Raw genomic sequence first — 17689 nt, forward strand, 5'->3', positions numbered from 1 at the left:
TTGTTCTTCAGGGTAGGCTGGGGCTGGTGATTTCTATAGCAAAACAGAGGCCTCTATATATAGACTGATTATATTTGGCGGACGGTGAGTGGCAATAGATGCTTGCAGCACAGATGAACTTTGCCTTCACTGTGTGCCGGGGAGAAACCTGGGATTCAGGGCCACTCTCTGTTTGCACTGTAAAATATTTAACTTGACTAAATTCACATCCAAAAAAGGAGAGAGAAAAAAACATGAGATGAAAGAAGGTTGTGCTTGTGTGTGCGCATAAGCAAGACAACGATATTAGCTATTGGGAGGCACAAGGGACAGGGGACAGGGCTGTGAGTGCTGGGTGTCTATGGGTCCTGCTAGGGAGAATGAAGTCATGCATGTAGTACCAGTCAAAAGTTTGGACATACCTACGCAATCAAGGATTTTTCTTTATTTTTACTATTTTCTACATTGTAGAATAATAGTGAAGACATCACATCTACGAAATAACACATATGGAATCATTTAGTAACCAAAAAGTGTTAAACAAATACAGAGTAGCCACCCTTTGCCTTGATGACAGCTTTGCACACTCTTGGCATTCTCTCAACCAGTTTCATGAGGTAGTCACCTGGAATGCATTTCAGTGAACATGTGTATTTTGTTAAAAGCTCATTTGTGAGGCCTCCCGGGTGGCGCAGTGGTTAAGGGCGCTGTACTGCAGCGCCAACTGTACCACCAGAGACTCTGGGTTCGTGCCCAGGCTTTGTCGTAACCGGTCGCGACCGGGAGGTCCGTGGGGCGATGCAAAATTGGCCTAGCGTCGTCCGGGTTAGGGAGGGCTTGGCCGGTAGGGATATCCTTGTCTCATCGTGCACCAATCAGAGACAACGCTAAACAGCTGCCTCTGATTGGGAACCATACCAGCCAACATAGAAATAAAACAACCTAGATTACCTACCCTAGTCACACCCCGACCTAACCAAAATAGAGAATAAAAAGGCCCTCTATGGTCAGGGCGTGACAGTACCCCCCCCCCCCCCCCAAAGGTGCGGACTATGGCCGCAAAACCTGACTCTATAGGGGAGGGTCCAGGTGGGCATCTATTGTTGGTGGCGGCTCTGGTGCAGGACGAAGAATCCACTCATCCCGCGGATCCAGCATCGGTGGCGGCTCTGGTGCAGGACTTTGCCCCCGCCCAGACCACGGGGTCCGGCCATGGAGCCGGGTAGAACGCCGTGCCCGGACTGGGCCTTGGCGCAGAGGAAGGCTCCAGCCTCGGAGCTGGACTGGACACCGTGCCTGGACTGGGCACCGGTGCAGAGGAAGGCTCCAGCCTTGGAGCGGGACTGGACGCCGTGCCTGGACCGGGTACCGGCGCAGGGGAAGGCTCCAGCCTTGGAGCGGGACTGGACGTTGTGCCTGGACTGGGCACCGGTGCAGGGGAAGGCTCCGGTCTTGGAGCTGGACTGGACACCATGCCTGGACTGGGCACCGGCGCAGAGGGAGGCTCCTGCCATGGAGCAGGACTAGACGTCGTGCCTGGACTGGACATCGGCGCAGAGGAAGGCTCCTGCCCTGGGGACAGGGGCTGGGATTAAAAATAAAAATAAATTTAAAAATAACATAGAAATATAGGACAAAACACACATCACGACAAGGGAGACAACACAACACTACGTAAAGATAGACCTAAGACAACAACAAAGCAAGGCAGCAACACATAATGGTAGCAACACAACATGACAACAACATGGTAGCAACATTACTGGGTACAGACAACAGCACAAAGGGCAAGAAGGTAGAGACAACAATACATCATGGACACTCTCTGTCAGTGAGAGTGTCCATGATTGAGTCTTTGAATGAAGAGATTTGGATTTGATATGGAGCGGGAGGATGAGGGTCAAGGATCTGAATGGTCTGTAGTGGAAAGACATAGAAAGAGAGATCATGAAAGCAGTGGAGCGTCTATTAAAGAAAGCATGGACAGGGCCAAGGTAAGAAGCAAGGGTAATAATGGGTCAGATGATGAGACCACAGGGCCTCATTTACACCCTATCCGATTAACCAATGCCCTAGAGAAAGAGATAGCCTGGTAGAATGCTAATATTTTGTGGCACTCAGACTCAGCAAGGGAAGCCTGGCTGCAAATGGAAAAGCTTAATGGGTAGAAGGTTAAAAGCTGTGTCATTGGTGCTTATGCTAGGTTGAGGGGAGTCATCACACCAATAGCCAATATGTCCATAGATTACATTAATGAAAATATGAAAGGAGCGTCGTGGAATTATTGTAATCAAAAGGAGAGGAGAGACTTTTAGATTTCTTCAAAACAATCCAACTTAATTATTTAATTACTGCAGTAATGGAGATTGTCAACGAACCCCCCCTAGGTGATTCGTTGACAGTCCAATGACAAAAGATACCATGGCCTTTTATAGCAAAGATACACAACCTTTAGTCTACATGACAAACAACAGATGTTGTTGACTTTTACTCAAGTAGTATTTTACTGGATGACTTTCACTTTTACTTGAGAAACTTTCTTTTAATTACTTTTACTCAAGTATGACAATTGGGTACTTTTTCCACCACTGAATATAACAATACTTTTGTGGTGGATATGATGTCCACACTCTGTAGTTTCAGTTTGATATTGACACATTTTGTTGTGCAACAAGATTTTGTTGGAATCGTGTTGCTTCCTCTTACTCTACCCTTTGTATCTTTATTACTTAACTACCTTAATTACCCTTGGTCAGAATTCCAGCTTTATATTCAGATACAATAACTGTGGAACCATATGTGCAAGGCATGGACCTATGAACCTGCAACCTCATAGCTGTCAAAAATAAATACATAATTTTTTCCCTCCTCACTATTTTCAGACCTATTTTTATTTTCTTTAGACTTCTTCTTCTACTCCTCCTCCTCCTCCTCCTCCTCCTCCTCCTCCAAACATCTGTTTTGTGGTATCATCAGGGCTCTCTTGGGGCTGGGCAGCCTTTTCATCAATGGCCTTCTCATCAAAGATTGATGACATATTCTCATTAACGGCCTTCTGTAGAGCTGAGTTAAACCTGTTGACACAGTAGGTGTCCACGCCGGATGGATTTACGAAGATAATAGTCTTTACCCATGCTTTGAAATGTTTTGGAGAGTGCATAATAGCTCCTCAACACTTTTCAACCCACGTTATCTTTTGTTGGTGTGTTTAATTTTCTTTACATTTTTTACAATATGTTTTGGGGGATGTTTTTAACGCTATAAACTCGTCTATGGGGGTTAGGCCTGTTTTCAGGGCTGAAATAAATGAATGCATAATTAGACTAAATTAAAATGTTTCTCTGACTTTAAGCTATGCATCGGATCGCATTCATTATAGAACATCTATCACACACATTTCTACAACCAAGTCCTACACTTGTCCAATTGGCAAATCATGTCAGTCAAAGTTCTGAAGCACATCGAGGAAGACGATTCGAAACCATCGAAGGCAATGACCAATCCAGAGGACAACAACCCAAATTATGAAGAGGAGACAAATATGAAGGAAAGAAAAAAGAATGAAAGAAAAAAACAAGTATTTTCATTGCAAACCCAGAACTTACTGGCTAACTCTAATTGTGCTTCGACGTTCCATTGCCTCCATTTACTGTAGCCTAAGTGTGTGATGATGTAGCAAGTTATGAACTGGCTACATTGTAAGCTCACTTTCAGACGTTCTTCTAGGTCCAATGCTGTGAAATACGTACAGTTGAAGTTTACATACACTTAGGTTGGAGTCATTATAACAAATTTTTCAACCACTCCACATATTTCTTGTTAACAAACTACAGTTTTGACAAGTCGGTTAAGACATCCACTTTGTGCATGACACAAGTCATTTTTAAAAACAATTGTATACAAACAGATTATTTCACTGTATCACAATTCCAGTGGGTCAGAAGTTTACATACACTAAGTTGACTGTGCCTTTAAACAACTTGGAAAAAGATGCCATGGCTTTAGAAGCTTCTGATAGGCTAATTGACATCATTTGAGTCAATTGGAGGTGTACCTGTGGATGTATTTCAAGGCCTACCTTCAAACTCAGTGCCTCTTTGCTTGACATCATGGGAAAATCTGCTCAGCAAGGCTGCTCAGCAAGGAAGAAGCCACTGCTCCAAAACCACCATAAAAAAACAGACTACGGTGTGCAACTCCACATGGGGACAAAGATCGTACTTTTTGGAGAAATGTCCTCTGGTCTGATGAAACAAAAATACAACTGTTTGGGCATAATGACCATCATTATGTTTGGAGGAAAAAGGGGGAGGCTTGCAAGCCAAAGAACACCATCCCAACCGTGAAGCACGGGGGTGACAGCACCATGTTGTGGGTTGCTTTGCTGCAGGAGGGACTGGTGCACTTCACAAAATAGATGGCATCATGAGGAAAAAAATGATGTGGATATATTGAAGCAACATCTCAAGACATCAGTCAGGAAGTTAAAGATTGGTTGCAAATGGGTCTTCCAAATGGACAATGACCCCAAGCATACATCCAAAGTTGTGGCAAAATGGTTTAAGGACAACAAAGTCAAGGTATTTGTGGGCAGTACTGAAAAGCCGTGGGCAAGCAAGGAGGCCTACAAACCTGACTCAGTTACACCAGCTCTGTCAGGAGGAATGGGCCACAATTCATGTATGTAAACTTCCGATTTCCCCCATTTTTGATTGTCTCTGTTTTTGCACATTTTCGACACTGAATTTTGTCAGATCTTCAACCAAAATGTAATTTAGATAAAGGGAAACTGAGTGAACAAGTAACACACAATGTGGATACTTGTTTCATTTATTTTATAAACAAAGTTACGCAACACCCAAAGTCCCTGTGTGAAAAAGGAGTTGCCCACTTACACTTAATAACACTTAAATAACCTTTAGCTGAAATGACTGCAACCAAACACTTCCTGTAGTTGTTGATCAGTCTCTCACATCGATGTGGAGGAATTTTGTCCCACTGTCCTACTCGTTTCATGTCCTGCCACAACATCTCAAATCGGGTTTAGGTCTGGATTTCCAAAATATTAAATGCGTTGCTTTTCAGCCACCCTGATGTAGACTTGCTTGTGTTATTTGGATTATTGTCTTGCTGCATGACGCAGCTACGCTTCAGCTTGAGCTCACAGACGGATAGCCTGACAACCTCCTGTAGAATTCTCTGATACAGAGTGGAATTCATGGTTCCTTCTGTTAAGGCAAGTCATCCTGGTCCTGAGGCAGTGGTAGTGTGATGTGATGGTAGATGCTTTGCTGCAATCATTGCAGCTACAGGTGAAAAAAAGTTATTGAGTGTAAGAGGGCACCTCACACTTCCCCAATCTCTCTCACTCTCTAGTCATTGCATTTACTGTTGCCTACAACCAGAACAAGCTGCTGATCGGAGAGCGAGGCCTCATGCTGTGTTTCAAAGACGACCTGATCAGTATGACGCTCTATGTGGGGGGCAAGATCAACCTCTGCCTTGGCCTAGACCCCCTCCATCCTGTGGTTCCCGGGCTGGACGTCATGGATGCTAACCTGGATAGCATTGTCCTGGTGGGGATGGCACTGTCAGGCTTTGTGTTGGTGACTATAACCGCAATGCTTGCTCTTTGGGGTTTTAGGCTGGGTTTCTGTATAAACACTTTGTGACAACTGCTGACGTAAAAAGGGTATTATGATTACATGTGATTGATTTATTGTAAGTCCCTCTGGATAAGAGCGTCTTGAATGACTAAAATGTAAATGTTTACCTTGGCTTTTGTCTGTAGAACTGCTGTGGGAGACTTTACCCGTACACGCTAAGTGACATACTCTGCATTTCTGGTGTCCCTTTATTGGTTCCTGCAGAATAATACCGCTTAAGTCCCTCAGACCATTCTTACTCCCCTGAGAGCGCTAGCCTTCCTGATCCTTTTCTCCCATAGCTGTCAGAACAATATTAGCACTGTCTGTGTAAGTCTGGTTCTGACAGCATTTACTCTGATCCCTCTCTCCCGGCTATCAATCTGTCTCTCTCCTTCTCCGCTATCCATCTCTCTCCTCCCTCCCCCTCTACTTTCTCTCTCAGCCTCTCATTGCCCCCTCTTTCTTGCTCTCTGCTACCCCCTCTCTCCTATCTCTCTTTAATATCCCCCTCTTTCCTTCTCTCTTACTGTCTGTTTGATCAGGGCTGTCAGAGGTGTCATGTCAGTTGAGGCGTGTCCAGGAGCACTAGCAGAGCCAGAGGGTTTGAAACTCCACTCAAATTAGACAGTCCAATAACTGATGGAATTAGACACACTCACTGACAGGGAGCTTGTGTAGAATGTGTGTGTGTGTTTGGGGAGTATGCATGTGTGTGTATAGGGGGGAAACAAAATGTGAGCAAAAAGGGTCAGCCAAAATGTTCCTGTTGATAAATGGAATTAACATCATAGAAGTGTACAAAACACTAACACCTGTTTTTCCAGACTGACCAGTTGGACACAGGTGAAAGCTACGATCCCTTATTGACGTCACCTCCAAAATCAGTGTGGATGGGGAGGAGACAGATTAAAGAAGGATTTTTAAGCCTTGAGATATGGATTGTGTATGTGTGCCTTTCAGAGGGTGAAAGTGCAAGAAACAAAATCTTAAAGTGCCTTTGAACAGGGTATGGTAGTAGGTGCCAGGCGCACCGGTTTGAGTGTATCAAGAACGGGTTTTTCACGCTCAACAGTTTCCTGTGTTTATCAAGAACGATCCACCACCCATAGGACATCCAGCCAACTTGACAACTGTAGGAAGCATTGGAGTCAACATGGGCCACCATCCCTGTGGAACACTTTTGACACCATATAGAGTCCATTCCCCCGATGAATTAAGGCTGTTCTGAGGGCAACTCAATATTAGGAAGTTGTTCCTAATGTTTTGTACACTCAGTGTACATACAACCTGATGTAGCAACAACGGGCCATTGAAGGGAACAAAGACCCTACAGAATACATATTCGGACTGTCACTGCATATTTAGATCTGAGGTTATCGTATCCTCATCTATGCTCCTAATGCCCCTAATGTTTTGTACACTCAGTGTATACCAACAACATATTTTGATTAAGAGATGTACGTATTTTAAGAGAGATCCCTACCAATGAAAAAGGAGCTTGTTTCATGTTTTGCACGACTGTTGCTTCTCAGAACCCAAATACATTCCACTAATAATATGTGTATGTGGAACGTCAGTCTGGTCATAAAGTTGTCTCCTGATGTAATACATGCATTTACAATTCAATACAACTGCTGCCCTGTAAGATAGATACCCCCATAATACATTTAAAACATAACTTTTATTAAAAGGTTGCTATGTCGGCTGGCACATCAAAGATGAAAAAATACATTCATTTATTACCCAATTGCAACTCCATAAAATACATATTTGCCATTCTTTCGAAAATTATCTACAAACAGATGATTCAAACATTCTATGGTCGAATTTTAGAGCTTTTTCATTATTTACATTTAATTGGTCTGCTAAGATCTCATGGCAGATGTCCAGTTGCACTGGCATGATTAGAGAATCTGTAAACAAGCATGTGGTTAGTGTGTGAGTGTGTGTCCTATCAGCTGCTCCATGTAAGCCTGAACCCAGAAGGCAGGACAGAATACTGGGCGTTGAACACGACGTAGACGTGGTGTGAGGATGCTGTGAACGGAGCGATATTCGTCTCCTTTGAACGACAAGAAAGAAGGGAGGGTTAGGGGAGAAAAACGGAACCCTTGCCCTTATATGACAACAATCATTAATCATATGTTATAATCTGTATATTAACTGTATAATAAACGCTATTGATACATTTTTACAAATGCCACATAATCCAGATATGCTCTTTTGTTCCTCAATAAAATGTCAATTATTTTCGTTTGCCCGCTGAAAAGCAAGGAAAAATAAGTGGTCTATTTTTTAGTGCGAATCACCGTTCATTTTCTGAACATCATTGTTTATTGGTTCATCGCACCAAAATAAGACCATTTGAGGTTGAGTACGATGATACCTACGTTCCCCACAATAAAATGGAAACAAATCAACAAAGTCATCTAAAGTTAAATAGGAATTCCTATGTTACGTACCGCTCCACAGTAAGGGCCAATAGGAGGAGTGCTGGCATCTTTCCCATCAAACAGCTTCAGGTAGTTGTTCTGGCAGTCTCCTGGGTCATCAATGCTGATCTGGGCGAAGGTGACAGTCACCACACGCCCATTAGGAGCCTTAATGCCCCACTCACAGTGGGTACCGTTGGCATAGTTGCCAGGGTAATTAGGACTGGTCACCGAGCCGTGGTCTCCGTATAACCGCCCTCCACAACCTGGGGAGAAAACACACATGAAAATACACATCCTGCACTGACCCACACCTACAATATAAAAGCGAGCAACTTCTCTGTTGATATCCCCTTATACAATTGTGTACTACAGATACACTGTTAGAACCTTTTGGCAGGATCCTTTTTTAATAAACCAAACAGCTATTTTGTCATTAGAAATGGATAGATCTTAACCATTGCCTCAGTTGCATCATATGGTAAACTACAGAAGGAGGAGATGGTTTAGGACTAGGAATGTGTCACTTGTCTTTCAGGATGGGGACGCCCTATAGGGTTAAATCACTCACCCTCTGGAGAAGAGGTCCAGGTGATCTCAAAGCCATCCTTGGCACCAGAGAAGTCACTCTTGAAGCGCATGTAAAGCTGGTTGGTGCCCGGGAATATAGGATTGGGAAGTGTGGACCCGCAGTACTTTCCTAACAGTGGGGCAGATTCTGTACTGCCATTCCGGACCTGAGGAACAGGGACGAGACGTTGCCTTTTATAAACATACAACACCAAGAAATGACTGACTGGGATACACAGAATTCATAAAGCAGCTAAATAATATTTTATGTGGTCATCCAAATGCCATCAAAATGGAACATTCCAAGATATGAAAATGGGCATAAAAAACTAACTTAGAACAGACTGTCAGGAGAGAATTTCAACCACGCCCTTGTATGGTATAAAATGGTCATGCATCAAGTAAAGTGGCAGACTGAGACAGTCTGTGTCCTCACCTCTAGGTAATCATAACTACAGGTGGAGTGGGACTCCAGGTTGAAGCTGTTGAAGAACAGAGAGATGGAGTTGTTCTGGGGGGCCATGAGGATGATGGTACAGTCGACATTGTGGGGGTAGATGTTAGGCCAGTCGGGGCTCTTCAGGTAGCCGTAGGCCTGCTCATAGGTCCTGCTGCAACCTGGAGGAACACACAGGAGAGACGAATAATCAGACAAGGGAGAAAACACCAGACAAATACATTAAAGATAAAGACATGGGACAAACACAGATGTTTAAAATAAGTCACTAGTAAAAGGAGAATAGGGTAAGAGGGAGCCTCTTAACAGTTGGAAGTCTGCTATCACCATACCTGCCACCTGATAGGTCAGACTCATTCCGTTGCCGGTGATGAAGGCATCAGACTTGAAGACGATGTGCATGGTCCTCCCGTAGCTGTAGAAGTCTGGGATGTGGTCCGCAGCACAGAACTTGTGTGCCTGTCCGTAGTCTCCCTGTGAAACACACAAGACAGAAAGATTAAGGGTATTAGAGTAAGTCTTTTTAGGAGACTCACAGAGTGAAGACGGACTTTCTAAAATAATATTCCCAGTCCTGACATGCAATACGTATCGGCTTCACAAGGAGGTGCAAGTATGCCTGTCAGTACAGTAATGGTGTCGGCTATTGTCACAGTTTAAAAGAGCTGACATCTAGAGTAGTAGTATCCTACAAATTTAAGTATATAATACAACGTTTAATTGTAGGTGACTTTCAAGTGACCCAAGAACACTCTGTACAAATAAACACATAAAAAAGCAACAGAAAATTGGCTAGCCTGTCTCACCACAGGCCAGTCACTCATGTGCAGGAAGTTGGTGTTACAGCTCTGGCTGGGCTGCAGGTTGAACTGCTGTACGGCTACTTTAACGCTCTCCTGAGGAGGGGCGTCCAGGACCCAGCGACACGAGATGAACGGGGGATAGGCGTTGGGGTACATAGGAGATGTTATGGTCTGGACCGCATTTGTAGCGTTCAGAGTGCCTCCGCAGAGTCCTGGATAACGCGCACGCACGCACACACATCCACACACACACACACACAGTCACACACAGTCTTGTGAATCGCAATACCCACACGCCAATTAATATACAGTACCAGTCAAACGTTTGGACACACCTACTCATTCAAGGGTTTTTCTTTATTTTTACTATTTTCTACATTGTGGAATAATAGTGAAGACATCAACACTATGAAATAATACACATGGAATCATGTATTAACCAAAACAAGTGTTAAACAAATCAAAATATATTTTAGATTCTTCAAAGTATCCACCCTTGATGAAAGCTTTGTACACTTTTGGCATTCTCTCAACCAGCTTCATGAGGAATGCTTTTCCAAAAGTCTTGAAGGAGTTGAGCACTTGTTGGCTGCTTTTCCTTCACTCTGCGGTCCAACTCATCTAAAACCATCTCAATTGGGTTGAGGTTGGTGATTGTGGAGGCTAGGTCATCTGATGCAGCACTCAATCACTCTCCTCCTTGGTCAAATAGCCCTTACACAGCCTGGAGGTGTGTTTTGGGTCATTGTCCTGTTGAAAAACAAATGATAGTCCCACTAAGCGCAAACCAGAAGGGATGGCTCAGTGCTGCAGAATGCTGTGGTAGCCATGCTGGTTAAGTGTGCCTTGAATTCTAAATAAATCACAGTGTCACCAGCAAAGCACCCCGACACCATCACATCTCCATGCTTCACGGTGGGAACCACACATGCAGAGATCATCCGTTCACCTACTCTGCATTTCACAAAGACACAGCGATTGGAACCAAAAAAATAATAATCTCAAATTTGGACCCATCAGACCAAAGGACAGATTTCCACCATGATTGGCCAAGCAACTCTCTTCTTCTTATTGGTGTCCTTTAGTAGTGGTTTCTTTGCAGCAATTCGACAATGAAGGCCAGATTCACGCAGTCTCCTCTGAGCAGTTGTTGAGATGTGTCTGTTACTTGAACTCCGTGAAGCATTTATTTGCGTTGCAATCTGAGGTGCAGTTAACTCTAATTAACTTATCCTCTGCAGCAGAGGTAACTGTGGGTCTTCCTTTCCTGTGGCTGTCCTCATGAGAGACAGTTTCATCATAGTGCTTGATGGTTTTTGCAACTGCACTTGAAGAAACTTTGACATTTCCGGACTGACTGATCTTCATGTCTTAAAGTAATGATGGACTGTCGTTTCTCTTTGCTTATTTGAGCTGTTCTTGCCATAATAAGAACTTGGTCTTTTACCAAATAGGGATATCTTCTGTATACCACTCCTAACTTGTCACAACACAACTGATTGGCTCAAACGCATAAAAGGAAGGAAATTTCACAAATGAACTTTTAACAAGGAATATCTGTTAATTGAAATGCATTCCAGGTGACTACCTCATGCAGCTGGTTGAGAGTTTTCAAAGAGTGTGCAAAGCTGTCATGAAGGCAAAGGGTGGCTACTTGGAAGAATGTAACACTGTTTTGGTTACTGCACATATATGTGATATTTCATAGTTTTGATGTCTTCACTATTATTCTAAATTGTAGAAAATAGTAACAAATAAAGAAGAACCCTTGAATGAGTAGTGGTTTGTCCAAACTTTTGACTGGTACTGTAAATATGTGTTCAATATTTGTATTAATAATAGTGTGATGGATTAGCCAATGAGTGCAGGGCAGGTGAACTTTTATAGAAAGAAAGGAAGGGAATAGATCAAAGGGTGTCTTACTGTCCTGTGCCCTGTAGGTGGCGTTGAAGCCCCTGTAGCTGATAGAGCTGTCAGTGACGAAGTGTACAGTCAGGAAGTTACTAACAGACACAAAGGGACCCGGGATTACATCACGTCCACAGTACGTCCCCACCAGAGGGAAGTTCATATTGTCTCCGTCAAAGATCTGATGGTGAAGGGTAGAAGGGGGGAAGAAAGAAAGAAAGAAAGAGCAGATTAATGAGTGAAAGAATGAACAAACGAGAGAGCAAATAAACAAATGAGTGAACAAATGAATGGAAGGAATGCTAGATCTCCTAACCTTGACGTAGTCGTAATGGCAGGTAGATGTAGACGTTCCCTCCAGTTCAAACGAGGAGAAGGTGAGGTTAATGACTTTGTTGATGGGCATGGTGATAGTCCACAGGCAGTCCATATTGTACTCATAGTTCCCATCACCGTTAGAGTCCGGAGAGCCAAACATCCCTATAGGTGTAGAGAGATAACCCCCACAACCTTGTGCCGGGCCTGGAGAGAGAGACATGGGAGGAAGAGAAAAGTGGAAGAGGGTAGAGGAAGACATGGGCATATGTGATAAAGAGTTATGATATAGCGTGTGGGCTTTGGGAGTTCTCATGCAGGCTTCCATAAGTGAACAGCAGATAGCGCTAAATATCCATGAATTCTCAAAGAAGGCTGTTACTACACATGTATAGGCCTACATCATCAAACAAGGGTGGTACACATTCAAAACAGTACTTGTTGAGTATCCACCCATCAAGTGATATTTAATATCACATCAAGATATCACATGTCCCCATATACCCAGTTGTCCCTCCTGCTGTTGCTGTATGCATCAAAACTAACTGAGGGACTGGATGTCTGAGCTCTGAGGGGGTATGCTGTGAACACTGAACATAATGTGTTAAAACCTATAGAACTCCCAACATTCCCAGAGACAGAGGAGTGTTTGTGTGCGCCATCATAAATCTTCCCCCTCTGCCCAGTCTGTTCAGCTGCTCACATCCCTCGGATGGCCTTCAGCTCCATGGGAAACAGGGGTAACCACAGCTGGAGATTGATTTAAGTGTAACACAGAGTGGGGTGATTCACCATGGCTCTCTTCTATGACAATGACGGAATCTTGGGATTCTTTTTCAGCCCTCTATACTTTATAGAGCCTTTTGTATCTACAGTAGACTATCAAACACAAATCAACCCTCTCTATACTTTATAGAGACATTTGTATCTAGACTATCAAACACTAATCAACTAGATAAAATGCATTAAAATAAATGGCAAAAGAGATAAAAAACACAAAAAAAACATTCTTGCCCTTTATTCACGAGCTTGATGCATGCAGAATGCCTCTCTCACTCTCTCTTTTGTCCTGGTCTGAGTACACTAATATGGCTGGCTGGCCCAATGCCCATCGGATGGACAAAAGGCTGTTTATGCGCAGCGGGGCAGTCATTGGGAATGTACAGCCCCCCACTCCCCACATAGCGATTTAAGACATGTGGGTTAATATTGGAGAGAGTAGAACAACAATCCTGGCCTCTCACTTCTCTAGAGTGAGTGTAAAACAAACTATATTAACTGAACGTTGACAGTAGCTTGAGGCCTGAATAAGTATAGGACAATGTAAGATATGTACCCATCTTTTATATAGATACAGTCCGTTGTTTTCAAATAGCCCATATAGTGTCTGGGACACTTAGATAAGAAAAATTTAACACCATCCACTGTTTTAAAATAGACAAATAGAGAAGCCGGGTGTAGGATGACCTACCCAGAGTCTCAATGTAGGTGGCCCTCCAGCCAATCCCAGACACAGATGAGTCGGTCGTGAAGGCGATAAACATCTGATTGGTTGTGGACTGGAGGTTGGGCGGGAGTTCCGTGCCACAGAACTGCCCCATTATAGGAGCCATGGCGTTGGGCCCGTCGTACACGATCACATAGTCATAGCGACAGGACGACGATGCCTCCAGATGGAAGGTGTTCCACCTGATTGGTGGAAGGAGAGGCAGAGGGTAATGGGACATCTGAGGAGATGTGGAGGTCACTTAAAGCCTGACACGACTTTCTGGAAGAGGTGTCAACCTGTTCATGTGGGTCTGTTAAAGCAATGCCACGCACAGAATGTCCCTTAGGAGGAAAGTAATTGTTTTGAGTTAGGCTGTGCCTGGTCCATAGAGGAAATCTTTCCTCACACACACACACACACACACACACACACACACACACACACACACACACACACACACACACACACACACACACACACACACACACACACACACACACACACACTCTCTCTCCCTCTCTCTGTGTGTGGGGGTTATGGTGTGACACAAAGGCATTAACACCTGCAGGTGGAAACGGGGGACATGAGACGGTCTGTTCTCAGAATCAGAATGATCTTACTACACTACAGACATGAGGTACTTATTGTTAGCTAAGAATGCAGTCTGTATGTGCTTTAGGCTAAGTCAACACTTCAGCTTAAGCCTTGCATTTGCTCCCTGTTCTTATTTTGAATGATGATGGATTGTGTTGGTTTTCTGATCATTATTAGACCTTCTCTGGGTTAGTAGACAAAGCAGCATGTCCCTTGGACTCACTTGAGGTTGATGACCTTGTTTTCAGTAACGACGATGTGGTAGGTACAGTTCATGTTGTGGTGGTAGTTATCGATGCCAGCCGGGCTGCTGACCGTACCAGAAGTGCTGTTGAAAACACCTCCACATGCTAATAGTAAAAAAAAACACACTGATTAATACCATTCTGACCATACCAGAAACACCAATCCCTTAATTAGTCTCCTTCCTCCCCCTTTTTCTGCTACTTGAAGTAAATATACTTGAATGAATCCTACTTAAATGAATTCGGTTTATTTTCAGACTGTATTTTGTTGTGTTTCTTGGGCTCTGAGAGAAGAGCTGTTTTCACTATGAAGCACGCAAAAAAATAAAGCAATAAGTCTTTTTGTTTTTGACTACTCTGAGCTTTCAATGTGCAGCCAGTCACGTTTACCCTGCCACTCCAGACATGAATCATCTAAAAGGCTTGATGGAGAGTGGTGTCTCCCCCATTATAGAGGCTATAATGGCTGCCCTGTCTGAAGTGTGTGGGTGCCCGTCTGAGTCATTTAGCTACTGATGATGATACGTATTTACTGTTCTGTCTGACAGGCTGCATGTCTGAATATTACAGAGGTCAGAGTTTAATCCTTATGAATTGAAGGGTGTGTGTGTGTGTGTGTGTGTGTGTGTGTGTGTGTGTGTGTGTGTGTGTGTGTGCGCACGTGTGCATGCTTTCAGAAAAGTATTCACACCCCTTGACTTATTCATTTTGCTGTGTTACAGCCTGAATTCAAAATGATTAACAAACAAAACAAATCGCACCCATTTACCACAATACCCTGTAATGACAAAGTCAAAACATGTTTTCAACAACATTTGTTGAAAATGAAAGTAGATTTAATTAAGTCAAAACTGTAAATCAGCAACTCTGGAACATTCACGGTCTTCTTGGTAAGCAACTGCAGTGTAGATTTGCCCTTGTGTTTTAGGTTATTGTCTTGCTGAAAGGTGAACCCATCTCCCAGTGTCTGGGGGAAAGCAGACTGAACCAGATTTTCCTCTAGGATTTTTCCTGCACGTAGCTCAATTACACATTTATTTTATCCTGAAAAACTGCCCAGTCCTTAATGTTTACAAGCACACCCATAACATAATGTAGCCATCACCTTGCTTGAAAATATGTAGAGTGCTACTCAGTAATGTGTTGTATTTTTGCTCCAAAACATCACACTTTGTATTCAGGATAAAAGTTAATTGTCTCGCCACATTTTTTGCAATATTACTTTAGTGCCTTGTTGCAAACAAGATGCGTGTTTTGGAATATATATTAAAAAAAATCTATTAGGTTAGTACTGTGGAGTAACTGCAATGTTGTTGAGCCATTCTCAGTTTTTTCCTATTACAGCCATTAAACTGTTTTAAAGTCATAATTGGCCTCATGGTGAAATCCCTGAGCGGTTTCCTTCCTCTCTGGCAACTGAGTTAGGAAGGATGCCTGTATCTTTGTAGTGACTGGATGTATTGATACACCATCCAATAGAGAAATTCATAAGTGCACCCTGCTCAAAGGGGTATTCAATGTCTGCCTTTCATTTTTTAAATCCATCTAGCAACAGGTGTCCTTCTTTGTGGTTGAATCAGTGTTTGAAATTCACTGCTCGACTGATGGACCTTACAGATAATTGTATGTGTGGGGTACAGAGATTTTTTAAAATCATGTTAAACACTATTATTGCACACAGAGTGAGTCCATGCTACTTATTATGTGACTTGTTAAACACATTTTTACTCCTGGACTTATTTAGGCTTGCCATAGCAAAGGGGTTGAATAGTTATTGACTCAAGACATTTCAGCTTACATTCTTTTAATAATAATAATAATTCTGCTTTGACATTATGGGGTATTATTGTGTGTAGGCTAGTGACCAAAAAAAAAAGCTATTTAATCCATTTTAAAGTCAGGCTGTAACACAACAACATTTGGAAAGAGTAAAATGGGTGTGAATACTTTCTGAAGGCACTGTATGTGTGTGTGTGGGTCTATTGTGTGTATGTGTTGTCCCTGGCCTGGTATCCATCTGCTGTGGCCTTGTATCCAGAGCCCTCTTCTCCTCTCAAATCCCCTCTAATTGTTAGAAAGCGCAGCCTCTCTCCATTCCTCACATTCTCCACTGGGCTGAATGGAGCGCCAGCGCAACGGCAGCATTCCCCTCTTAATGGTAAACAACCCCAGAACTATGAGGCCAAAAGCCCAAAACTCTGAGCCCAGAGGCTCAGACAGACCCAGTCAGGGCCAGAATGCACTGATACTCAATATGGTAATAGCTCCCCCTTGCCTTTTGTAGGCTAGGTGGACGTTTTATCACATTTGCTTACACAAATAAAATCTTCTCTGATTTTTTCAAGTGCATACAGCAAATGCGTCAAACTCCAGTCCTCTGAAGGTAGTTAGGAACTCTCCTCACCTTGTTATCTAGGTCGAAATTGGAAAGGAAAGGAAATAACAAAAACCAGCAGAGGCACGGCAAGGAATTGAGTTGGACACCTCTGGTAGATGGCTTAGGGTCCATGGGTTGATTTAGAATTGGGCCTCAGACTTGAAGCATGAAACTCACGTATAGCTCTGTACTCAGCCAGGAAGCCGTTGTCGTTGATGATGGAGTCGGAGTAGAAGTTGACCAGCATGGGTCCCAGGGTGCTGAAGGGCCCAGGGATGGAGCTGCCACACACTGTGGCCACAGGGGTCCCCGTAGGGTGGGTACCACCGTACACCTTCACCCCATCAAACATACACGTGGAGTGGGCTAGGACAGGACACAAAGGACACAGGCTAGGACAGGACACAAAGGACACAGGCTAGGACAACATGGGGGGAAAATAACTGTCAAATGAATCATAGTATTATGAATGTGATTTGAAGGTAGAATAAGCGACACACATTTCGGAAGCAGCATATCGGGCGGACTTTCTCAACAGCAAAGAGCAAGAGACAAATCTCTTGTGCAGTTGTTACACATCTATCATGTTGCAGGAGAGCCAAGATGACCATCTTCTTACCTTCTACCTGGAAGGTGCGGAACTCCAGGATGACAACAGTCTGGGGTCCAACGTCTATGAGGTAACTACAGTCGGAGAATAAGGGGTAGTCGGCTGGGTAGTTGGGTGACACCACCCGGCCGGTGGGGGCAGTGAAGTTAGCTCCACACCCTGAGAGAAGACGCCAACAGACAGAACTTTATAGTAGTTCAAATACACTGATATATTACGACTGTAAATGTGTACCTAACAGACAGTAGTAGTACTCTACTCA

The 17689-nt window shown here is 43.5% G+C and overlaps 1 protein-coding gene across 1 annotated transcript in view; it reads right to left on the minus strand.

The window, feature by feature from the left end:
- Positions 1-7289: 7289 nt before the first annotated feature.
- Positions 7290-17689, minus strand: part of cubn (cubilin (intrinsic factor-cobalamin receptor)) — a 66596-nt gene continuing 56196 nt past the window's right edge. Inside the window, exons 65-76 of the mRNA XM_020509116.2 lie at positions 17437-17586; positions 16995-17183; positions 14419-14545; positions 13584-13801; positions 12114-12319; positions 11813-11978; positions 9893-10101; positions 9419-9560; positions 9066-9247; positions 8631-8796; positions 8090-8325; positions 7290-7689 (exon numbers count right to left, since the gene is read on the minus strand). Of these exons, the coding sequence (XP_020364705.1) occupies positions 7582-7689; positions 8090-8325; positions 8631-8796; positions 9066-9247; positions 9419-9560; positions 9893-10101; positions 11813-11978; positions 12114-12319; positions 13584-13801; positions 14419-14545; positions 16995-17183; positions 17437-17586 (2099 nt within the window). The 3' untranslated portion in view covers positions 7290-7581. The remainder of the gene's footprint in view (positions 7690-8089; positions 8326-8630; positions 8797-9065; positions 9248-9418; positions 9561-9892; positions 10102-11812; positions 11979-12113; positions 12320-13583; positions 13802-14418; positions 14546-16994; positions 17184-17436; positions 17587-17689) is intronic.

Source organism: Oncorhynchus kisutch, linkage group LG18 (assembly GCF_002021735.2).
Source record: "Oncorhynchus kisutch isolate 150728-3 linkage group LG18, Okis_V2, whole genome shotgun sequence".
NCBI classification, from domain to species: domain Eukaryota; kingdom Metazoa; phylum Chordata; class Actinopteri; order Salmoniformes; family Salmonidae; genus Oncorhynchus; species Oncorhynchus kisutch.